This window comes from Anguilla anguilla, chromosome 9, assembly GCF_013347855.1.
Source record: "Anguilla anguilla isolate fAngAng1 chromosome 9, fAngAng1.pri, whole genome shotgun sequence".
Taxonomy (NCBI): Eukaryota; Metazoa; Chordata; class Actinopteri; order Anguilliformes; family Anguillidae; genus Anguilla; species Anguilla anguilla.
The window spans coordinates 27,745,186-27,771,331 of NC_049209.1; the positions used below are offsets into that span (position 1 = coordinate 27,745,186).

The 26,146-nt window shown below is 39.6% G+C and overlaps 1 protein-coding gene across 4 annotated transcripts; it reads left to right on the top strand.

Annotated features, from left to right (window-relative positions):
• The first annotated feature begins 1,579 nt into the window (after nt 1-1,579).
• On the top strand, nt 1,580-24,997 carry LOC118235266 (obscurin-like). Of its 4 annotated transcripts, XM_035432436.1 has the most exons (18): nt 1,580-1,712; nt 8,694-8,771; nt 10,109-10,441; nt 10,880-11,212; nt 11,651-11,983; nt 12,422-12,754; nt 13,203-13,535; nt 13,984-14,316; nt 14,755-15,087; nt 15,536-15,868; nt 16,317-16,649; nt 17,098-17,430; nt 17,879-18,211; nt 18,660-18,992; nt 19,446-19,778; nt 21,166-21,498; nt 21,920-22,249; nt 24,250-24,997. In XM_035432436.1, the coding sequence occupies exons 2-18, from the start codon at nt 8,735-8,737 to the stop codon at nt 24,348-24,350; spliced, it is 5,130 nt and encodes a 1,709-aa protein (XP_035288327.1). In that variant the 5' UTR covers nt 1,580-1,712; nt 8,694-8,734; the 3' UTR covers nt 24,351-24,997. The 4 variants fall into 4 exon arrangements, with proteins under 4 accessions (XP_035288327.1, XP_035288329.1, XP_035288330.1 ...); XM_035432438.1 differs by lacking the exon at nt 19,446-19,778; XM_035432439.1 differs by lacking the exon at nt 11,651-11,983.
• The last annotated feature ends 1,149 nt before the right edge of the window (nt 24,998-26,146 follow it).

Here is a 26,146-nt window from a genome sequence, read left to right on the forward strand (position 1 = left end):
GCTACTTCCGTGGTAGTATGGGGTTACAGAAGAAATCATAGGACAGATGGACCGACGACAACGTCGCTTTTTCATATGTCAGTGGGCTAATTTGCCTAATCTTCGCGGGACTTTAGACCGCGGTGGAAACGCAGACAACCATGGGCTGAAGGAACCTTTTAGTTCCTTGAAAAGTAGTTCCTTGGACTAAAAGTTCCGGGTACTTTTGGTGGAAACGCGGCTTAATTACCTGATGACTTGTGGCTTTCAGTATTTCAGCATTGTGCCATGTTACCACCCCAAGTGTACATATATTACGAGAACTGCATGTGTGATTGTGATTCATTTCCTATTTAAATGTGTTGTTTATAATTTGGTATTGTCTCTGTTGGTATTCAGGGATGGGTTTCTCCAGTGTACATAGCATGATCAAGTTTACTTGTCTGGGTGTGTCAGCTTGAGGACTGGCTTGGCTGTGGGAACATGGCTTCTCATCCATGTCTGTCTTTCGGTTTTATTCAGATTATGATTCTGTTCCATCTCTGTCCCTGAAAAAGTGCCCTGGCGTGTATGCCTCATATCTCATGACCTTGTGTGTGTTCTGCATTCTTCCATGAAGTGTCTTCTGTATGGTCCATGAATATGATGTGACAGATCAGATGAATATGAATATGATGTGACAGATCAGAGTAAGTAAGTAAATAAGTGCAGTGTTTCCATAATTTTTGCCAGCACTGTATATTTTTGAGTGCACTACTGATCACAACTGAACTGCCCACTGCACAGCCCTCCTAAGTGGACAAGCACAGTCTGGACAATAGATCAGATTTTGGCATTGAAGTACCTGACTTGAAACAAGGTTCATAAATGGGGTATGAAAATGAATTTTAATTCATTCTGCTTGCGAAAAGAAGGAACTTAAAAGGAAGATGGTGACAGAACAATTTGTACAGAGTATGCACTGAGCAAATTCTTCTGTGTCTGTTAAAAACCACTGCTTTGTGTTTCACCAGTGGTGACATAAGAAGACCTGACCCCACCCATAATTTAAAATGGCAAGAAGGAGTTGGGTTGATACAGATTTAAGATTGTCTGACATATGTATAAGATCTCTGCATGTACCCTTAACATATGCAGTTCACACTAACTGCATTTAAATTACCCAGTTCCAGAAGGTTTAATCTAAAAAAACACAACAAGCCAAAACCAAACCTCTATGTTCCCTAAAAACATGTAGTGCACTACATTAAAAAGTTTTCTTCAACTTTCCAACATGAAATGTAATTAATTTCCACGGTATCTGCCATGCCTGGTATAAGGTCGTACATTCTGATAACAGAGTATCTGCTTTTTCTTTTTTTTTTTAAACTAAAAAGTGAAATAAAAAAAAAAGAAATAGCCACTCTTGGAATAGTCACAAGATTTTGTTTTTGCATGTTAAGACAAACACATCTACGTCTGCATTATCATAAAGGAAACGATAATTTAAACTCTTACATGATTATAAAAAAAACTTCAGCACACCATTTGGCACACCACACAGTGACAGGTGTGTTGGGAAAAAGTATATTCTCTTCCTTCCCGTCCCTCCCTCCCTCCCTCCCTTTCCCCTCCATCTCTCTCTCTCGCTCCTCTCTCTCTATCTATGTTCATGCAAGTTTAATTGAAGGTGGATCAACCCTGTCATTCAGACAGATTTTTCAGAGCTCTTGTACAACAGATCCCACTGCCAGGTAAGAAATATTGATTCAATATTTATGAAAATACATAAATTAAAGGAAAAGTGTACATGTGGTTGACTTCATCAGTGGTTTTAACTTTGCAATCCCAGAATTTTAACAAACTGGTAGTTTTTTTGTAATGTTCATGTTTTGAGGGATTAATAGCATGTTATGTCAGAAACAGTGATGCATGCCATGTAGATTAAAAGTCCCATATTCACATTTTTCTCTATAACAAACAATTTACATAAAAAATAAAAAATGAAAAAAATGAAACAGATTGAAGGCTGAGGTGACTCAACAGGTTCTTAATTATAATGAAAGTATGGGCACATTGCTGCTAAAGCAGTTGGTAGATGATGAACAATTCAAAGACAAAGCAACTGATAATAACAAATCAGCTTACCACTCTGAAAGACTGATGCTAACATTCTTATTTTAAATGTAAGAAATACAGATAAAATTGACCCTGAGGCAGTGGGGGATCATGATGGCCCCATCACCCAGGTTTGTTCTTATAAATACCTGGTTGTTCATATTGACAACACATACTGCTGGAAGGCCCATGTGGAGAGTCTATGTTCTCTTTTATAACAGATGATGCATTTTTTACATTGACTTAAGGTGTTTGGGGTGGGGCAGAAGCTGATGCTTTATTCTACCAGAACTAGAGAGCATAATTAGGTATGGTATGCAGGCATCAAGTTTGTATTTGTGTAGTTTAGCATTCTTGATTGTATGTATGACATGGAATATATTAATTATGGAACTAACATTTTTAGTAGCCGTTTTAGTATGTATGATTGTATTTGAATGTATGTGTCTATGATTGGGGGTGCATGCAGGTAGACTAATTGGAGACTCTAAATTGCTAAATTGAGTGTGTGAGTGAATGGTGTGTGCACCCTGCAATAGATTGACTCCCTGTTCAGGGTTTATTCCTGGCTTTCACCCAATACATGCTGGGATAGGCTCCAGAACCCCCCACGACCCTGACCAGGATAAGCGGGTATAGATAATAGATGAATGGATGGATGTGTATGATTGCATATATTGTGAAATGTATGCAGCTTATTGAACTGATGTTTTTAAAAGATGTAGTTCAATAACATGGAGTCCAAGACAAATTTCCATATGGGGACAATAAAGTATATATCTAATTTAATCTAACCTAATGAGCCAAACCTACATTGTGTGTTAAGGAGAAAATTATGAAAGAAATTGAGATTCTTGAACATGCGTTACAAAATTACAAACTAGTGGTTCTCAAACAAATACACCCCCTAATGATGGATCTGTTTTCAGCTAACGGTTTTGTTTCCTGAAATTAATTTGAAACGAATTATCATTCAAGATGGCTGTAAATGTTATGTTTATGGTTTACTGAAATTAATATTGTGAACATGCAGACATCATCTCCATGAAAATTAAATAAATTGTTATTTATGCTGACAAATGTCCCTATGGGGACAATAAAGTATATATCTAATCTGAAGAAAAATACGTTTTCACCGTACACAAATGACGAGTTACTCACACATACAAAGCACTAAAAGCCATTAACTCTTGCATTAAGAATTTAGGAAGCATTGGGTAGCAGCATTGCTGTGGAATACAGCATTTTTCATTTGTGTTAACTAAGGTAGCCAATATTGTTTATGGTAACTTGGAATAATTTTGATATCAGTACTTTTAATGGCAGGCCTAGATTTTGCAAGTGTTAATGCCTTATAGTGCTTTGTATGTGTGAGTAATTTGGCATTTTTGTATGCTGAAAACATGTTTTTCTTCAGATGACATTAAAGTAATAATCTCGAAGATTTTCATTAAAAAACATGCGGCGCATAGCTAGTGACGCGCTTTCCATCACCCACCAGTGGTTTGTCCGCCAGAGAGGGTAGGCGGAGCTAACGCAACAGGCTCGCTGTTCAACGCACTTGTGTGTGGGCAGCGTACTGTTTTTTCCGCTGTCTGCTAGCGTTACAATAACAAGGGGGGGGGTGGTGGTTATGGAACCCTAAAAAGTTTTTGTGTAATATGAGAGGTCATATTATTTGTTGATGTAGATTTTGTATTACATTTGATGACAATGTAATGTTACTAAATTACACAGCTATTTGCACAGCTAACGCTAGCTACCGGACCATGTCAAAAAAGACAACATTAGTTTAGACAACGTTGCGCACAGTATCCATCTCTCATATCAGGTAACGTTGCGTTAGCTAGCTAGCAAATGCAAATAACACAATCTAATGTCAGCTAACAATTAGAAAAAACGCTAGCTAACGCTACCGACCGGGACCGACCTCGCAAACCGTCTCTTGAATGCAATGCTACCTTGTTGCAACGTTGCAGTGTAGCTAACTAAAGGCCAGTTTAGATCAATGATTCGCAATGAGACTGGATGCAACTTGCAAAATTCCAAGACATCTGATTGTAAACGTTCTAAAACTGCATTTGGCTATATGACAAGGAGGTATTTTTGAGACCCCAGAGCAGGCAACGACTCAGCTACTAACCAGTTCACACCGCTGCAATTTTCTCTGCAACATTTTAAAACCGTTTCGTCTCGTTGCGAATCATTGATCTGAACTGGCCTTAACGTTACCGTTATTTACATTGCAATCAAGTTCACCAATATATTATAATTATCGGAATAAAGCCGGGGTATAGGTGGAGCAGAACTGGGTCTGATTTCTGTGTAAAGATGTCAAGCCGGAGAAAACTAAATAAAAGTATACGGCATTATGGATCAGCGTTGTTATTATTTTATTACGCTTCCTCATATGTTCCTTCACCCTTGATGCCCTTTTTTTGATGAAATCTCCTTTGTTTTTGTTTTATTCTTCTTGTTCTGATTGCTAATTTAACACCCAGCTCAGCTTTATTCTCTGTTATATTTTTTTATAACAGTTTAGCTAGCAAAACCAGAAACACCAGGGTTAACATTTTGCGAAAAATTCGCATTCACGAAAAATACTTTATTGTGCACGAGATACATAATTGCATGAGCCACAGTTAATCCCGCGAATTCTTCTCTGCAGTGTAAAGATGTTCATACCAGAGACTGTAAAAAATATGGACAAAGCTACTCTGACATCATCCATTGACTCTCCGTGGGTCTCTAAAACCAGAGACTGTAAAAAATATGGACACAGCTACTGTGACGTCACCCATTGACTCTCCGTGGGTCTCTAAAGCCGCGTTTCCACCAAAATTACCCGGAACTTTCAGTCCCAGGAACTGCTTTACCAGGAACTAAAAGGTTCCTTCAGCCAATGGCTGTCTGCGTTTCCACCGGGGTCTAAAGTCCCGCGAAGATTAGGCAAATTAGCCCACTGACGTATGGAAAAGCGACGTTGTCGTCGGTCCATCGGTCATATGATTTTTTCTGTAACCCCATACTACCACCGAAGTAGCCTACATTATTTTCTAATAACCGGGACAGCCCGGAGGGGTTTATTCCACTTATATACAACGGGTTGCCAACAATGACTATATATGGTTACTTTTGTATTTATTGATTTTTATCGATTTAATCACATGGAATTGAAATATTCTTCTGCAGCCGTTTGGGCATATTTTATCGTTGTCAAGCAAAACTGTCGTTGGTAGTTGAACTTGGACCGTTATGCAACAAATAGGATATAACAGACCAATAGTCAGATTGTAACTGTTTTATATATCCTCTCAAACACATTCATTATGTTTTCATGCGAACATTCGCTTTCATGTCTTGACATCCGAAGCGACAGAATGCATTCACATTTCCAATATAACTGGCAACAACAGCAGAAAACATGCACACGTTGTAAACAATTTGCTGTTTGATTACTTTCTCATCGTCAATTCTATATAGGCTAATCGCAAAATGACAAGAATAGAACGAAAACTCGGACTTGCGTGAAATTTTAAATTAGTAGTGGTACAGCCACCGTTTGTTTTCCTTCGGAGCTACTGCTAGCCGAGCAGCGAAGTGTGCCCTCCAGATGCGAACCATGCACCATAAATTAGCCCATAGTCTTCCTGGTCTTTTTGTGAAATTGAAGAATGGCAGAGTAAAATTACGGCAGTCTGAAAAAGCTAAAGGTACTATTACTAGAATTAACCTGTTATTTTACCATGACAAAAAGTGCGGAAGGTGATTTCCAGTTTGCTTGTACTGTATCACCAATGTTAATTACGCAGAACTACCGCATACCTCACATAACTGTATCAAACGTTTTGATTCAATTACAATGGGCTAACAAAGAAAATCCGGAAGAAAATATTCAGCAACCGAATTAATCCGTTTGAATGTTTTAGTACGTAATATGCTGTCCCAGCACGAATGCTTAGCATTTTATAAAACGAATACTAAAGCAAGAAAAGAACAGAAGAGCACACGTTATAATTCCAAGACGTTGGCAGGCTATAACCAAAACTAGGCTACTGCGCCGCATAACATACAAGTTTGATTTGAAGTTATTATGAAAATAAATCGGGTTGCGCCGGCATATTTTCAAACATGGCGGGTAATGGCGGAAAATAAATACAACACAAGTGCTGCGAGTACTCGACCAATCAGAAATGTTCAGCGCTGCAAGCTCCACCCAAAAGGTTCCTGTACTTTCGGAAAGTACTACCCCCCGAGCAGGAACGTTTTGGGGGGTAAAACAAAGCCCCCAGAACTAAATTTAGACCCTAGTTCCTGCGGTGGAAACGCACTGAGTTCCTCAAAAGGTTCCTAGTTCCGGGGTATAGTTCCTGCGGTGGAAACGCGGCTTTAAACACGTTTTGAAGCTCAATGGCGGGCGCGGCCATTTTCTCGATTTGGAGCCAAAACCATAGAGTTAAGCGGTCTTGTGATTTTTACAATTTGATTGACAGTCCGGTGCGGAAAAGCCCCTCAACCTGAACGAGGCTAGCTGACTGTCTGCCGTTATGTTTTAAAATATATTATCAGATGTTTACGGAGTTTAATTTCCATCCGTGACTGTACTGTGTCATGTAATCACGTTATGTATGACATTAAAAATACAATTAGGCTATGTTCAGTTATCTTCAATTTATTTTTCTCAGCAAAACGAATATGCTTAGCTAGCATATCAGCTTGCCAGTGAGCTAGGTAGGCTGTCCGTGGTTAGCTCACGCGTTAGCAATATGAACCACAGGGGAAGAACATTGACTACACTGGTGATGGTCAATCAATCGGAGATGTGTAGGCTACTGGTGATTTGACTAGGCAAATTTTCGTATAACTGTCTGGTAGATCTGTTAACCGAGCAAGTTATCGTCGTAGGTTTTCGCCAGTCAGATAATGAGCCTGCTACTACTAGCTACTCCATCGCCGTTTGTGGTGTTCACTTGCTGGGTGACGCTAGCTGACCGATCGTTCGCAAATCACTTTCTACCGAACAAAAATTAACACTCAGCGGTGATTAACAAATCTACCAAGTATTTTAATAACTGATCTGCAGGCGTGTAAATATGACAACGCACTTTGTACGGCAAGTTTTCCACCTGGTGCATGAAGAAAAATAATGTAGCCTACGTTGAATTTCTAATTATTATTAGGCTATTATTTTTTTCTTGTAAATCATCAAAACCAATGGAGAAAAGCCAATATACGCAAGGAGCCCCCAGAACCGATTCTGAGAACCACTGTCTTAAATGCCTAGCTTGTCGGTCTCTTAAATGCTAAAAACATGTTCCTTTCTAAATGCCAAGATGGTTAATTTCGTTAAATTCTGTGTGTGTGATTTCATCGTGTGTTGTATGTTATTCAGCAAATGAACCTTGAGACTCTTAATTCGCTTCGTGAAACTGAAAAAGTGTTTATCCCAAAATCGGGATTATAGTAGCTTTGTCACATGCGTGAAGCATGGCCCAGGTAGACATTTACGGAATGTACACGACTGACAAGCCGCCAAACACGTTTGACAGATTGAATGTTTGCCGGTTAAGGTTAGCTAGCTAGTCAAATGGCTTGGTAGCCGAAGTTGCGAACTGTTTTAGCACAGGCTACTACTGGACTACCAAATATAGCAAGCTGATTACGCTTTCTGCCAAGTAATTATTTGGTTAAGTAGGCTAAAGGAAATAGTAAAAATGACTCGGATACCGAAAAACTTAAGGGGAGGATTATTTTATGGTCGTCTAGAGCAGCTGTAAATAGCACACGCCATAATGAAATCACCACGAAATGGGATGCCTGCATTTTCAGACTTAGCACAGGCGGACCGTAGCCGGAGCCGCAATGGCAAGGCCAAGAAGCGCCACCGCCCACCCCAGTGACCATAGACTGTAGCCCCTACTGTAGCTGAGTCCTCTGCAGTAATCCGGAAGTGACGCAAGCTGTACCTCATTGGTCCAGAACAAATATTGGCACTGTGCCCAAATGACGCAATAAATCATGAAATCGACCCATGGACAGTCATAAGACCAATAAAATACACCTATTATGACTATTTGTTCTTTTGAGAAAAAATTATTGACTTTGTATTTTGATCGCATTTGTACCGTAGACTTACATGGAAACCGGATATGAAAACACCTATACTGGAGCCATCCGTAGTGGCGCTAGTGAGCAACCAGGAACTACAACACCAGGAAATGAGCTTCAAAAACGAAGTCTGGTTTTGGCCGCTTGGTTCATACCGGGCAAAATGATAAAGAACGTTTGTGGAAATTGATCATTCTACCCCAGGTCTGCTACAGCATTTTAACCCGGCTCGGCAGTGTAAAGACAGTTTAAGTTAGCTTAATGTTAGACAAGAATGAGTATGTACATAACGTTACTTTTATAACAACCATTTTTTATTCAGTAAATAGTGTTATAGTTGGCGTGGCCCAGGTGCCAACTGACTGACATCACACAGGCGACGCTGGTTGGATCTATGGGAAGTGAGGTCCAAAAACACACCTGCAATTACCGGTTCTCGCCATTGGTATCGCCAAAGAGAACGAAACGGAAATCTTCGAGATTGTAACTTTAACCTTGGTTGTTTTCAGCTGAATCAGTTTATCAGAACGAGCCCTCCTGCCACAAAGCCATGAAGATGCATCTTTTCATCACATTGTGTCTGCTGGGTAAGGAATCACTATGTTCACCCTGGCAATATGTGATAGCAAATAAGGGGTAATTATTTTAATGCCCCAATACAATAATTCATGTGTTTACTTGTTGTTTTATCTAGCACCCAAAATGTATTTAATTACAGAGCATAATGCAATTTACTAATAACATGATATAGAATTTATTCATTATTAAATGAAAATGTTGAGTTAGTATTCATCCACAAGAACTGAAACGCTTACTTGCAATATGTACTTTTAGGGTGTGTTTATATTGCTTTATTACATTTTCATTTGGATTTACGTAATTGCATGAAAAACATAAAGGTCTTCACATTAATATGTTGGGTGTGGAGATTTACAGAACACATTAATGTGAAGACCTTTATGTTTTTCATGCAATAACGTAAATCCAAATGAAAATATAGTAAAGCAATATAAACACACTAAAAGTACATATTGCAAGAACATGTTTCAGTTCTTGTGGACGAATACTAACTCCACATTTTCAGATCCCAAACACACTGCATGACCAAAAGTATGTAGACAACTTTTGGTCTGGGGCTGTTTTTCAGGGTTTGGGCTAGGCCCAATGAAGGGAAATCTTAATGCTGCACATTCTAGATAATTCCGTGCTTCTCCAAAAGTTTGGGGAAGGCTCTTTGCTGTTTCAGCATGACAATGCATATAGAAATGGGGTCAAAAACAAAATAAAAAAATATAAGGATGGACAACAAGTATATTGTACAGGATACATCCTAAATGCCGACTAATACTACCTGTAATGCTAGCTTATAAAACATTATGCATGCAAGGTTTGAGGTCTCACATGTATGAAAACAACATGCCCAAAAACTATACCTGCATCATCACCCAGGGCGAAACTGCAAACAAGACTGCGGTTGTGGACAGCAGTAAGCCTTATTTACACGTTAGACATTACAGGCATTTAGCAGACACTCTTTTCCAGAGTGACTTACACAACTATTACATGGCATTTATATTGCATCCATTTATACAGTTGGATATATACTTAAGCAATGCAGGTTAAGTACCTTGCTCAAGGGTACAACGGCAGTGTCCATCCTGGCTATTGACCAACTTCTTAAGCATTATACTACAGTGCTGCCCCAGTAATGCTACCTGTAATGCTAGCTTATAAAACAATATGCCTGCAAGGTTTGAGGTTTCGTATTTACGAAACGAAACCCACTGATTCACTCACGTTCATTGTGACACAAAGGACAACTTAAAATATGAATTAAATTAAATCAAATGTACTCGGATTGGGGTAGAGTGCTTTGGTAAGATATGATCATTGAGAATTGAAATAATGTAATTATCCTTTTCAGTGGTGCAAGGTTTATCCTCAGAAGTGGAAGTGAACGAATTGACTTCTTCCTGTCAAACAAAAGAGAAAATTCTAATGATGGACTGCAACTATACTGTCTCAAATACATCCAAAGCGCTGACTTGCGAGTACAGACAAGAAGACAAAGTGATCGGCAGTACGGATCCCAAAGTTGCAGTGGACCCCACCTTCAAGAACCACGCTAATGTAACTTTGTTGGATGGAAATGTGTGTCGCCTCCTCTTGATGGGATTCTCTGAAGACACGCCCAAAAACTATACCTGCATCATCACCCAGGGCGAAACTGCAAACAAGACTGTGGTTGTGGACTGCAGTAAGCCTTATTTACACGTTAGACATTACAGGCATTTAGCAGACACTCTTTTCCAGAGTGACTTACACAACTATTACATGGCATTTATATTGCATCCATTTATACAGTTGGATATATACTTAAGCAATGCAGGTTAAGTACCTTACTCAAGGGTACAACGGCAGTGTCCATCCTGGCTATTGACCAACTTCTTAACCATTATACTACAGTGCTGCCCCAGTAATGGTACCTGTAATGCTAGCTTATAAAACAATATGCCTGCAAGGTTTGAGGTTTCGTATTTACGAAACGAAACCCACTGATTCACTCACGTTCATTGTGACACAAAGGACAACTTAAAATATGAATTAAATTAAATCAAATGTACTGGGATTGGGGTAGAGTGCTTTGGTAAGATATGATCATTGAGAATTGAAATAATGTAATTATCCTTTTCAGTGGTGCAAGGTTTATCCTCAGAAGTGGAAGTGAACGAATTGACTTCTTCCTGTCAAACAAAAGAGAAAATTCTAATGATGGACTGCAACTATACTGTCTCAAATACATCCAAAGCGCTGACTTGCGAGTACAGACAAGAAGACAAAGTGATCGGCAGTACAGATCCCAAAGTTGCAGTGGACCCCACCTTCAAGAACCACGCTAATGTAACTTTGTTGGATGGAAATGTGTGTCGCCTCCTCTTGATGGGATTCTCTGAAGACACGCCCAAAAACTATACCTGCATCATCACCCAGGGCGAAACTGCAAACAAGACTGTGGTTGTGGACAGCAGTAAGCCTTATTTACACGTTAGACATTACAGGCATTTAGCAGACACTCTTTTCCAGAGTGACTTACACAACTATTACATAGCATTTATATTGCATCCATTTATACAGTTGGATATATACTTAAGCAATGCAGGTTAAGTACCTTGCTCAAGGGTACAACGGCAGTGTCCATCCTGGCTATTGACCAACTTCTTAACCATTATACTACAGTGCTGCCCCAGTAATGCTACCTGTAATGCTAGCTTATAAAACAATATGCATGCAAGGTTTGAGGTTTCGTATTTACGAAACGAAACCCACTGATTCACTCACGTTCATTGTGACACAAAGGACAACTTAAAATATGAATTAAATTAAATCAAATGTACTGGGATTGGGGTAGAGTGCTTTGGTAAGATATGATCATTGAGAATTGAAATAATGTAATTATCCTTTTCAGTGGTGCAAGGTTTATCCTCAGAAGTGGAAGTGAACGAATTGACTTCTTCCTGTCAAACAAAAGAGAAAATTCTAATGATGGACTGCAACTATACTGTCTCAAATACATCCAAAGCGCTGACTTGCGAGTACAGACAAGAAGACAAAGTGATCGGCAGTACAGATCCCAAAGTTGCAGTGGACCCCACCTTCAAGAGCCACGCTAATGTATCTTTGTTGGATGGAAATGTGTGTCGCCTCCTCTTGACGGGATTCTCTGGAGACAAGCCCAAAAACTATACCTGCATCATCACCCAGGGCGAAACTGCAAACAAGACTGCGGTTGTGGACAGCAGTAAGCCTTATTTACACGTTAGACATTACAGGCATTTAGCAGACACTCTTTTCCAGAGTGACTTACACAACTATTACATGGCATTTATATTGCATCCATTTATACAGTTGGATATATACTTAAGCAATGCAGGTTAAGTACCTTACTCAAGGGTACAACGGCAGTGTCCATCCTGGCTATTGACCAACTTCTTAACCATTATACTACAGTGCTGCCCCAGTAATGGTACCTGTAATGCTAGCTTATGAAACAATATGCCTGCAAGGTTTGAGGTTTCGTATTTACGAAACGAAACCCACTGATTCACTCACGTTCATTGTGACACAAAGCACAACTTAAAATATGAATTAAATTAAATAAAGTGTACTGAGATTGGGGTAGAGTGCTTTGGTAAGATATGATCATTGAGAACTGAAATAATGTAATTATCCTTTTCAGTGGTGCAATGTTTATCCTCAAAAGTGGAAGTGAACGAATTGACTTCTTCCTGTCAAACAAAAGAGAAAATTCTAAGGATGGACTGCAACTATACTGTCCCAGATACATCCAAAGCGCTGACTTGCGAGTACAGACAAGAAGACAAAGTGATCGGCAGTACAGATCCCAAAGTTGCAGTGTACCCCACCTTCAAGAACCACGCTAATGTAACTTTGTTGGATGGAAATGTGTGTCGCCTCCTCTTGACGGGATTCTCTGGAGACAAGCCCAAAAACTATACCTGCATCATCACCCAGGGCGAAACTGCAAACAAGACTGCGGTTGTGGACAGCAGTAAGCCTTTTTTAAATTTTAGATTTTACATTTCATTACAGGCATTTAGCAGACACTCTTTTCCAGAGTGACTTACACAACTATTACATAGCATTTACATTGCATCCATTTATACAGCTGGATATATACTGAAGCAATGCAGGTTAAGTACCTTGCTCAAAGGTACAATGGCAGTGTCCATCCTGGGTATTGACCAACTTCTTAGCCATTATACTACAGTGCTGCCCCAGTAATGGTACCTGTAATGCTAGCTTATGAAACAATATGCCTGAAATGTTTGAGGTTTCGTATTTACGAAACGAAACCCACTGATTCACTCACGTTCATTGTGACACAAAAGACAACTTAAAATATGAATTAAATTAAATAAAGTGTACTGAGATTGGGGTAGAGTGCTTTGGTAAGATATGATCATTGAGAACTGAAATAATGTAATTATCCTTTTCAGTGGTGCAATGTTTATCCTCAAAAGTGGAAGTGAACGAATTGACTTCTTCCTGTCAAACAAAAGAGAAAATTCTAAGGATGGACTGTAACTATACTGTCCCAGATACATCCAAAGCGCTGACTTGCGAGTACAGACAAGAAGACAAAGTGATCGGCAGTACAGATCCCAAAGTTGCAGTGGACCCCACCTTCAAGAACCACGCTAATGTATCTTTGTTGGATGGAAATGTGTGTCGCCTCCTCTTGACGGGATTCTCTGAAGACACGCCCAAAAACTATACCTGCATCATCACCCAGGGCGAAACTGCAAACAAGACTGCGGTTGTGGACAGCAGTAAGCCTTTTTTAAATTTTAGATTTTACATTTCATTACAGGCATTTAGCAGACACTCTTTTCCAGAGTGACTTACACAACTATTACATAGCATTTACATTGCATCCATTTATACAGCTGGATATATACTGAAGCAATGCGGGTTAAGTACCTTGCTCAAAGGTACAATGGCAGTGTCCATCCTGGTTATTGACCAACTTCTTAGCCATTATACTACAGTGCTGCCCCAGTAATGCTACCTGTATTGCTAGCTTATGAAACAATATGCCTGAAATGTTTGAGGTTTCGTATTTACGAAACGAAACCCACTGATTCACTCACGTTCATTGTGACACAAAGGACAACTTAAAATATGAATTAAATTAAATAAAGTGTACTGGGATTGGGGTGGAGTGCTTTGGTAAGATATGATCATTGAGAACTGAAATAATGTAATTATCCTTTTCAGTGGTGCAATGTTTATCCTCAAAAGTGGAAGTGAACGAATTGACTTCTTCCTGTCAAACAAAAGAGAAAATTCTAATGATGGACTGCAACTATACTGTCTCAAATACATCCAAAGCGCTGACTTGCGAGTACAGACAAGAAGACAAAGTGATCGGCAGTACAGATCCCAAAGTTGCAGTGGACCCCACCTTCAAGAGCCACGCTAATGTATCTTTGTTGGATGGAAATGTGTGTCGCCTCCTCTTGACGGGATTCTCTGGAGACAAGCCCAAAAACTATACCTGCATCATCACCCAGGGCGAAACTGCAAACAAGACTGCGGTTGTGGACAGCAGTAAGCCTTATTTACACGTTAGACATTACAGGCATTTAGCAGACACTCTTTTCCAGAGTGACTTACACAACTATTACATAGCATTTATATTGCATCCATTTATACAGTTGGATATATACTTAAGCAATGCAGGTTAAGTACCTTGCTCAAGGGTTCAACGGCAGTGTCCATCCTGGCTATTGACCAACTTCTTAGCCATTATACTACAGTGCTGCCCCAGTAATCCTACCTGTATTGCTAGCTTATGAAACAATATGCCTGCAAGGTTTGAGGTTTCGTATTTACGAAACGAAACCCACTGATTCACTCACGTTCATTGTGACACAAAGCACAACTTAAAATATGAATTAAATTAAATAAAGTGTACTGAGATTGGGGTAGAGTGCTTTGGTAAGATATGATCATTGAGAACTGAAATAATGTAATTATCCTTTTCAGTGGTGCAATGTTTATCCTCAAAAGTGGAAGTGAACGAATTGACTTCTTCCTGTCAAACAAAAGAGAAAATTCTAAGGATGGACTGCAACTATACTGTCCCAGACACATCCAAAGCGCTGACTTGCGAGTACAGACAAGAAGACAAAGTGATCGGCAGTACAGATCCCAAAGTTGCAGTGGACCCCACCTTCAAGAACCACGCTAATGTAACTTTGTTGGATGGAAATGTGTGTCGCCTCCTCTTGACGGGATTCTCTGAAGACATGCCCAAAAACTATACCTGCATCATCACCCAGGGCGAAACTGCAAACAAGACTGCGGTTGTGGACAGCAGTAAGCCTTTTTTAAATTTTAGATTTTACATTTCATTACAGGCATTTAGCAGACACTCTTTTCCAGAGTGACTTACACAACTATTACATAGCATTTACATTGCATCCATTTATACAGCTGGATATATACTGAAGCAATGCAGGTTAAGTACCTTGCTCAAAGGTACAATGGCAGTGTCCATCCTGGGTATTGACCAACTTCTTAGCCATTATACTACAGTGCTGCCCCAGTAATGGTACCTGTAATGCTAGCTTATGAAACAATATGCCTGAAATGTTTGAGGTTTCGTATTTACGAAACGAAACCCACTGATTCACTCACGTTCATTGTGACACAAAGGACAACTTAAAATATGAATTAAATTAAATAAAGTGTACTGAGATTGGGGTAGAGTGCTTTGGTAAGATATGATCATTGAGAACTGAAATAATGTAATTATCCTTTTCAGTGGTGCAATGTTTATCCTCAAAAGTGGAAGTGAACGAATTGACTTCTTCCTGTCAAACAAAAGAGAAAATTCTAAGGATGGACTGTAACTATACTGTCCCAGATACATCCAAAGCGCTGACTTGCGAGTACAGACAAGAAGACAAAGTGATCGGCAGTACAGATCCCAAAGTTGCAGTGGACCCCACCTTCAAGAACCACGCTAATGTAACTTTGTTGGATGGAAATGTGTGTCGCCTCCTCTTGACGGGATTCTCTGGAGACAAGCCCAAAAACTATACCTGCATCATCACCCAGGGCGAAACTGCAAACAAGACTGTGGTTGTGGACAGCAGTAAGCCTTTTTTAAATTTTAGATTTTACATTTCATTACAGGCATTTAGCAGACACTCTTTTCCAGAGTGACTTACACAACTATTACATAGCATTTACATTGCATCCATTTATACAGCTGGATATATACTGAAGGAATGCAGGTTAAGTACCTTGCTCAAAGGTACAATGGCAGTGTCCATCCTGGGTATTGACCAACTTCTTAGCCATTATACTACAGTGCTGCCCCAGTAATGGTACCTGTAATGCTAGCTTATGAAACAATATGCCTGAAATGTTTGAGGTTTCGTATTTACGAAACGAAACCCACTGATTCACTCACGTTCATTGTGACACAAAGGACAACTTAAAATATGAATTAAATTAAATAAAGTGTACTGGGATTGGGGTAGAGTGCTTTGGTAAGATATGATAATTGAGAACTGAAATAATGTAATTATCCTTTTCAGTGGTGCAATGTTTATCCTCAAAAGTGGAAGTGAACGAATTGACTTCTTCCTGTCAAACAAAAGAGAAAATTCTAAGGATGGACTGCAACTATACTGTCCCAGATACATCCAAAGCGCTGACTTGCGAGTACAGACAAGAAGGGAAAGTGATCGGCAGTACAGATCCCAAAGTTGCAGTGGACCCCACCTTCAAGAACCACGCTAATGTATCTTTGTTGGATGGAAATGTGTGTCGCCTCCTCTTGACGGGATTCTCTGAAGACATGCCCAAAAACTATACCTGCATCATCACCCAGGGCGAAACTGCAAACAAGACTGCGGTTGTGGACAGCAGTAAGCCTTTTTTAAATTTTAGATTTTACATTTCATTACAGGCATTTAGCAGACACTCCTTTCCAGAGTGACTTACACAACTATTACATAGCATTTACATTGCATCCATTTATACAGCTGGATATATACTGAAGCAATGCGGGTTAAGTACCTTGCTCAAAGGTACAATGGCAGTGTCCATCCTGGTTATTGACCAACTTCTTAGCCATTATACTACAGTGCTGCCCCAGTAATGCTACCTGTATTGCTAGCTTATGAAACAATATGCCTGAAATGTTTGAGGTTTCGTATTTACGAAACAAAACCCACTGATTCACTCACGTTCATTGTGACACAAAGGACAACTTAAAATATGAATTAAATTAAATAAAGTGTACTGAGATTGGGGTAGAGTGCTTTGGTAAGATATGATAATTGAGAACTGAAATAATGTAATTATCCTTTTCAGTGGTGCAATGTTTATCCTCAAAAGTGGAAGTGAACGAATTGACTTCTTCCTGTCAAACAAAAGAGAAAATTCTAAGGATGGACTGTAACTATACTGTCCCAGATACATCCAAAGCGCTGACTTGCGAGTACAGACAAGAAGACAAAGTGATCGGCAGTACAGATCCCAAAGTTGCAGTGGACCCCACCTTCAAGAACCACGCTAATGTATCTTTGTTGGATGGAAATGTGTGTCGCCTCCTCTTGACGGGATTCTCTGAAGACACGCCCAAAAACTATACCTGCATCATCACCCAGGGCGAAACTGCAAACAAGACTGCGGTTGTGGACAGCAGTAAGCCTTTTTTAAATTTTAGATTTTACATTTCATTACAGGCATTTAGCAGACACTCTTTTCCAGAGTGACTTACACAACTATTACATAGCATTTACATTGCATCCATTTATACAGCTGGATATATACTGAAGCAATGCGGGTTAAGTACCTTGCTCAAAGGTACAATGGCAGTGTCCATCCTGGTTATTGACCAACTTCTTAGCCATTATACTACAGTGCTGCCCCAGTAATGCTACCTGTATTGCTAGCTTATGAAACAATATGCCTGAAATGTTTGAGGTTTCGTATTTACGAAACGAAACCCACTGATTCACTCACGTTCATTGTGACACAAAGGACAACTTAAAATATGAATTAAATTAAATAAAGTGTACTGGGATTGGGGTGGAGTGCTTTGGTAAGATATGATCATTGAGAACTGAAATAATGTAATTATCCTTTTCAGTGGTGCAATGTTTATCCTCAAAAGTGGAAGTGAACGAATTGACTTCTTCCTGTCAAACAAAAGAGAAAATTCTAAGGATGGACTGCAACTATACTGTCCCAGATACATCCAAAGCGCTGACTTGCGAGTACAGACAAGAAGACAAAGTGATCGGCAGTACAGATCCCAAAGTTGCAGTGGACCCCACCTTCAAGAACCACGCTAATGTATCTTTGTTGGATGGAAATGTGTGTCGCCTCCTCTTGACGGGATTCTCTGAAGACACGCCCAAAAACTATACCTGCATCATCACCCAGGGCGAAACTGCAAACAAGACTGCGGTTGTGGACAGCAGTAAGCCTTTTTTAAATTTTAGATTTTACATTTCATTACAGGCATTTAGCAGACACTCTTTTCCAGAGTGACTTACACAACTATTACATAGCATTTACATTGCATCCATTTATACAGCTGGATATATACTGAAGCAATGCGGGTTAAGTACCTTGCTCAAAGGTACAATGGCAGTGTCCATCCTGGCTATTGACCAACTTCTTAGCCATTATACTACAGTGCTGCCCCAGTAATGCTACCTGTAATGCTAGCTTATGAAACAATATGCCTGAAATGTTTGAGGTTTCGTATTTACGAAACAAAACCCACTGATTCACTCACGTTCATTGTGACACAAAGGACAACTTAAAATATGAATTAAATTAAATAAAGTGTACTGGGATTGGGGTGGAGTGCTTTGGTAAGATATGATCATTGAGAACTGAAATAATGTAATTATCCTTTTCAGTGGTGCAATGTTTATCCTCAAAAGTGGAAGTGAACGAATTGACTTCTTCCTGTCAAACAAAAGAGAAAATTCTAAGGATGGACTGCAACTATACTGTCCCAGACACATCCAAAGCGCTGACTTGCGAGTACAGACAAGAAGACAAAGTGATCGGCAGTACAGATCCCAAAGTTGCAGTGGACCCCACCTTCAAGAACCACGCTAATGTAACTTTGTTGGATGGAAATGTGTGTCGCCTCCTCTTGACGGGATTCTCTGGAGACAAGCCCAAAAACTATACCTGCATCATCACCCAGGGCGAAACTGCAAACAAGACTGCGGTTGTGGACAGCAGTAAGCCTTTTTTAAATTTTAGATTTTACATTTCATTACAGGCATTTAGCAGACACTCTTATCCAGAGTGACTTACACAACTATTACATAGCATTTACAATCCATCCATTTATACAGCTGGATATATACTGAAGCAATGCAGGTTAAGTACCTTGCTCAAAGGTACAATGGCAGTGTCCATCCTGGGTATTGACCAACTTCTTAGCCATTATACTACAGTGCTGCCCCAGTAATGCTACCTGTAATGCTAGCTTATAAAACAATATGCCTGAAAGGTTTGAGGTCTCGCATGTACGAAAACAAACCCACTGATTCACTCACGTTCATTGTGACACAAAGGACAACTTAAAAAATGAATTAAATGAAATAACATCAAGTGTATTGGGATTGGGGTTAAGGGCTTTGGTAAGATATGATCGCTGAAATTTGAAATAATGTGATTATCCTTTTCAGTGGTGCAATGTTTTTCCTCAAAAGTGGAAGTGAACGAATTGACTTCTTCCTGTCAAACAAAAGAGAAAATTCTAAGGATGGACTGCAACTATACTGTCCCAGATACATCCAAAGCGCTGACTTGCGAGTACAGACAAGAAGACAAAGTGATCGGCAGTACAGATCCCAAAGTTGCAGTGGACCCCACCTTCAAGAACCACGCTAATGTATCTTTGTTGGATGGAAATGTGTGTCGCCTCCTCTTGACGGGATTCTCTGAAGACATGCCCAAAAACTATACCTGCATCATCACCCAGGGCGAAACTGCAAACAAGACTGTGGTTGTGGACAACAGTATGCCTTATTTAAATTTTAGATATTACATTATATTACAGGCATTTAGCAGACACCCTTATCCAGTGTGACTTATACTATTTCATAGCATCCATTTATACAGCTGGATACATACTGAAGCAAAGCAGATTAAGTACTTTGCTCAAGGGTAGAATGACAGTGTCCATCCTTGGAATTGAACCTGTTATCTTTAGGTTACAAGATCTACTTCTTACCCATTATACTACACTGCTGACCCAGTAAAGCTACCTGTAATGATAGCTTATAAAACTAGAAAGGTTACAATTCCTGAAGGAATTGTGTGGGCTTGCTTCAAATTCCATCTGGCACTGTCCTCAAGCCTCAATGCATTTCAATGAGGGCGCATAGCTCAGATGACGCCTAAAACCGTCCAGACCCACGGCACACCGTAGCGTTACATATACAGCCGGGGATCAGCAAGTAGCGATTACGTTCCAGGGATTAGTCATATCCTAAAAGTGTCATGAGTATAACTTGGCTAACTATATAGCTAGCTAGCTATAGCAGGTCCTCACCTCCCACTGTAATGTTATTTATTGTCCTCCGTGTGTACATACATCTGTATCGGTGGTCGTAGCGTCCATGTGTCCATACATCTGTATTGGTGGTCGTAGCGTCCATGTGTCCATACATCTGTATTGGTGGTTGTAGCTGTGTGTCATTAGCTCCTACTCATGTGTGCTGGATAGCATCAGTATGCGGGTTGTAGCTGTGTGTCCGTAGATCCTACTCATGCGTGTAGGATAGCATCTGTACGCGCTAAGTTAATTAAGTAGGTGAAACGCTAACATGTTAGCATAGGCGATAAAGCTGTGCTTAAAAATCTCGTGTCATTGGAAGTGCGTCCTACTAAACGTGCATGACCACCTGTGCATGTGTCCTCCTAAACGTCCATGAGAGTGACCACCTGCGCATGCGTCCTACTAAAGCATTCCACTAAACATCCATGAGTGACCCTCTATGGACTGACCACACTAAAGTTGAATATTTCAAAAAGTTTGTATATTTCAAAAATCTGAATACAATGTCTGGAATTAGCCGGTCATTTTGGTGTAAAAAGTTTGAATGTAGTGCAAAAACTGTAGGTCTAGTTAGAGCTAGAAAAATTGGGCAGAAAGTGCAGATAATAAGAAATATGAAAGGTACCAACAGTGGGTTGCCGAAAGCAAGCCCACTGACAATATACATGCAAGGTTTGAGGTCTCGCATGTACGATAACAAACCCACTGATTCACTCCTGTTCATTGTGACACAAAGGACAACTTAAAATATGAATTAAATAAAATAAAGTGTACTGGGATTGGGGTAGAGTGCTTTGGTAAGATATGATCATTGAGAACTGAAATAATGTAATTATCCTTTTCAGTGGTGCAATGTTTATCCTCAAAAGTGGAAGTGAACGAATTGACTTCTTCCTGTCAAACAAAAGAGAAAATTCTAAGGATGGACTGCAACTATACTGTCCCAGATACATCCAAAGCACCGACTTGCGAGTACAGACAAGAAGGCAAAGTGATTGGCAGTACGGATCCCAAAGTTGCAGTTGAATCAACCTTCAAGAACCGCGCCAATGTATTCTTGCTGGATGGAAATGTGTGTCGCCTCCTCTTGACGGGGTTCTCTGGAGACAAGCCCAAAAGCTATACCTGCATCATCACCCAGGGCAAAACTGCAAGCAAGACTGTGGTTGTGGACGGCAGTAAGCCTTATTTAAATTTTAGACATTACATTACAGGCATTTAGCAGACACTCTTACCCAGAGTGACTTACACAACCATTACATTGCATCCATTTATACAGCTGGATATATACAGAAGCAATGCAGGTTAAGTACCTCGCTCAAGGGAACAACAGCAGTGTCCATCCTGGGTATTGACCAAATTCTTAGCCATTATACTATAGTGCTGCCCCAGTAATCCTACCTGTAATGTTAGCTTATAAAACAATATGCATGCAAGGATTGAGGTCTCACATGTACCCACTGATTCACTCACGTTCATTGTGACACAAATTTCGACTTAAAATATTAATTAAATTAAATTAAATAAAGTGTATTGGGGTTGAGGGCTTTGGTAAGATATGATCACTGAGAATTGAAATAATGTAATTATCCTTTTCAGAGATGCAATGTTTTTCCACACAAGTGGAAGTGAAAGAATTGGCTTCCTGTAAAACAAAAGACAAAAATCTAAGGATGGACTGCAAGTATACTGTCCCAAATACATCCAAAGCGCTGACTTGCGAGTACAGACAAGAAGGCAAAGTGATTGGCAGCACGGATCCCAAAGCTGCAGTTGAATCAACCTTCAAGAACCGCGTCAGTGTGACCTTGCTGAATGGAAATGTGTGTCGCCTCCGCTTGACGGGATTCTCTGAAAACAAGCCCAAAAACCATACCTGCATCATCACACAGGGCACAAGTGCAAGGAAGTCTGTGGTTGTGAACAGCAGTAAGTCTTGTTTAAATTATAGACCGTAATGCTAGCTTATAAAAATATATGCACAGAAGGTTTGAGGTCTCACATGTACGAAAACAAACCCACTGAGTTAGTCATGTTCATTTTGACACAAAGGTCAACTTGAAATATGAATTGAATTTAATGAAATCAAGTGTACTGGGATTGGGGCTGAGGGCTTTGGTATGATCACTGAGAAATGAAATCATGTAATTTTCTTTTTCAGTGGTGCAATGTTTTTCCTCACATGTGGGGCATCCAGTTATGGGTTGGGTAAGGTAAATGGTAAATGGACTGCATTTATATAGGGCTTTACAATTGATGCCTCATTCGCCAGAGCAGTTAGGTGTTAGTTGTCTTGCTCAAGGACACTTCGACACGCCCAGGGCGGGGTTTGAACCGGCAACCCTCCGACTGCCAGACAATCGGTCTTACCTCCTGAGCTATGTCGCAACATCTGTTTCTAGATTTGATGCCTTAATTATTTGAGCAGCCCAACCGTTTTTTGTGATCTTCAAGTTTACCTACATTTGTTGTTAAGGTCTTGAGTGACAGCTGACGACTAACCTTGTGTCCCTACATAAAATGTTGTAGTAGCGTTCTGCTCCTCCTTAAAAGCCAGAGTTGCTCTTAGGGTTAAGATGTTTTGTGTGCGTGCAAAACCCATAGGCAAAAAAACAACGTCCAATCCATTGATTTGCTTTAATTCCAAACAGTCTATTTATTTGCTTACTGTAATGTCATTGCATCTGTTGGGTCCCAGAAAATCTCAGCCAGACAGAAGATGCACAACCCAATTCAATAACGCAAGTTTTATCTGCACACTGTCACCCCGCTGTCTCCCCTAACATTCAGTTTAACATCTTTTTATACTTTATATGGTTCCTGTGACTCCTAGGATAAGGAGGGTACGTCTGTGGTCATTGCGCGTACCCGCAGATGAAACTACTTGGGAAAATTACAAAGCATATTCTGCATGTTTTTCTCATTCATTTGGCTCAGTACCGTGAAAGCAATTGTACCGAACAATTCAAATATTACATGACAGACAGACAAGCCAAACGCTGTTGCACATACAGTAGGCATGGTCAAAAACTGTGTGCTTCCCCAAGTAAGCATCAACTTGTTTCCCTAAGTAAGCAACACCTTGTTTCCTGTTCCAGTGTGCTCATGTTAAGTGCAGCTGTAGCCCTATACACCGCTCAGTGTTTGACAGTATAAGTGCACACATACAAAATAACATAGATGAGCAAAATGACATACTAGCTCCAAAAAATATACCACCATAAAAAAAGTTTAATGGAGTGCAGTGGTGTGTATAACTAATTATCCAAATGAGACAGTTTAATTGATTGAAAAAAACCTGCACATACAGTCATCCAGGAAAGGAAATGCCCACCTCTGAACTAAAGCATTGCGTCCTTGGTAAAGTGTAACACCACCACAGCCCAGAATCCAATTCTCGCTTCTCCACTTAACAACTGGGTCCAGGAATCACGCAGGGTGACGCATAATTTTAATTAAACACAATTAGTGTTGCTTAGTGAGGTTTTTGTGCATTAGAGACTCCTGTGGTTTATTCCAATGTCTGTGGTCTACTTGTGCATAGCCTCAGTGAAAAGCAGCTGCAGTTAGCTTAATGCATTTCAGAGTATGGACATGAAATTCTTCTTTCCACAGAAATGGGTAGGACCTGAAATTGCACTCATGCACTTAAAATCATGAACATGAGCAAAGCATATTTTCAAGATCAGATAAGAAATGTGGGTGCATCACAAAGTGATGCAAGGCTGTTACAAATATATGGCTATTATAATACATATATTTTAAACACATCGCAAAATATTTATATTTTCCACATGTCCAATATACTGCAATATATTCAATTTCTGAAAGGGGCAAGGTTGGTTCTGAGGGGATGGGTAAATGATTTGGTCACTCCCAGTGCACCTTGAATGGAAGCTTATGATTCTGGCCTGTGCTTTTCTTTTCAGAAACTCTGATTCCCTGTTCTGCCATCAGCGTGCTGTTCCAGACGAGCCCTGCAGTGCTGCTAACGCTGCTCCCTGTGCTGCTGGAAATATGGCATTTGTGAAGCGGTGGAGTGCGGAAGGCATGAAATCACTAGCTTTATTTGAATCGGGCCTTTAAATCCGTTTTATTTGAATCAGGCCTTTAAATCCGTTTTATTTGAATCAGGCCTTTAAATCCGTTTTATTTGAATCAGGCCTTTAAATCCGTTTTATTTGAATCAGGCCTTTAAATCAGTTTTATCTGAATCAGTCCTTTTTTGTTTGGCTCACCTACTGGATATATAAACTTGCTACCTGACATTCTAGAATGCCTGCAGATTTCTGTATGGATATTGCAAAAACACACAATTTATAGCTTGACAGGATTATTTTATGACTGAAAACATTTATGACCATCCAGTGTGAATGCCTTTTTATTTTTTCTTTTCTCACAATGTTTGTGTTTCTTCAAGCTTGTATAACCTTTTTAGTAATTGTGTATCTGAATAAACATAATAATAATAATAATAATTATAATAATAATAATAAATAGCCCCTTCATTCATAGGTTAGGCTAAGGGAAATAAATAGTTCAAGTAAATGTGTGTGTGTGTGTGTGTGTGTGTGAGAGAGAGAGAGATAACTCCTGCTCATATACCCACACTTGATTTTTAATAAATGTATAAAACATTTATTTTCATATGCATGTTACTCGGTTGTATGTTAATGTCTGGTTCTTGTCCATCCTCATCCATAAATTGATATTAATTTGAACGATGACACTGTCATGTTGCTTCTTAGTGGGAAGCAATTGGGGAGCAGGGAGGGAGTCCATGATCTCAATTTATCAATTTATCAGTTGCTCCCCACCGACTGCACAACTTCATGCATGATGGGAAACGACTTGCTCTGGTTTGAGCGAAGCGCCAGTTGGCTCAGAAAAGCTGTCACCACCCACAAGGAAGTTATGAAACTTCTATCTTATCCATCATTATTCCAAGATGAACTTCATGAACTGTCAGACAGACACCAAATTATTTTTATCAGAGTACTGACATTCACAATTGAACGCTTTACACATTCTTCATAAATGCTGTCTTAATAAACATCTCTGCAATGGAGTTTATATCGAAATAACTGTATCAAAACCCCTGAATAAAATATAGTGAGAAAGTAATTAGAAGAAGCTCTTGGTACACAAACTCCTGTATCCAATAATAATAATAATAATAATAATAATAATAATAATAATAATAATAAATGAAGACTTGATTCATATCAATTTGTAGTGAGTGTTATAGTATTTCTCGCTATTCTCGTATACCCCCAGTAAACCAAAGAATAATTAGCTGGCCAAACATTATCAATGGTCTCGAAATTATAATTAGCCAAAATTGCCAGACGTACTGGGATTTCTACTGCATCCATTTCATCGGCAACAAAAAACGCGAACGCAATATCTGCCATTGCTAGATGAGGCGAGCAGGCTAGTCAACCAAGAAGTGTCCGACTTCTTGACTCCTCCCCCGACTGCAATCAGCTTGTTTGATGAGCCGAAAGTCATCAAACAAGCCTAATGACAACCTATGAGTCGCAGGATGTTAGTGACATAGAGGTTTCACATTAATAATTAATGGTTAATGTGAATTACTAGTAAATAAAATAAATGTGAAAAAATAGTAAATGTTTTGCAAATCTTAGTGGGAAGCAATTGGGGAGCAAGGAGGGAGTCCATGATCTCAATTTATCAAGTAACGATAAGATCTATTTTTGAATATGGTTTTATTGTTTTTGGATCTGTTGCCAAGGCAACTCATGATAAACTTGATATTGTCCTAGCAAAGGTGCATAAAAGTTCGAATTGCAGTATTTCTGAATT

What these genes read in the sequence shown, in the direction of transcription:
- LOC118235266 (XM_035432436.1), top strand. Translation starts at nt 8,735, where the DNA reads ATGAAGATGCATCTTTTCATCACATTGTGTCTGCTGG. An exon ending in CATCACATTGTGTCTGCTGG is followed by an intron (nt 8,772 to 10,108) that starts GTAAGGAATCAC and finishes TATCCTTTTCAG; the next exon opens with TGGTGCAAGGTTTATCCTCA. An exon ending in GACTGCGGTTGTGGACAGCA is followed by an intron (nt 13,536 to 13,983) that starts GTAAGCCTTTTT and finishes TATCCTTTTCAG; the next exon opens with TGGTGCAATGTTTATCCTCA.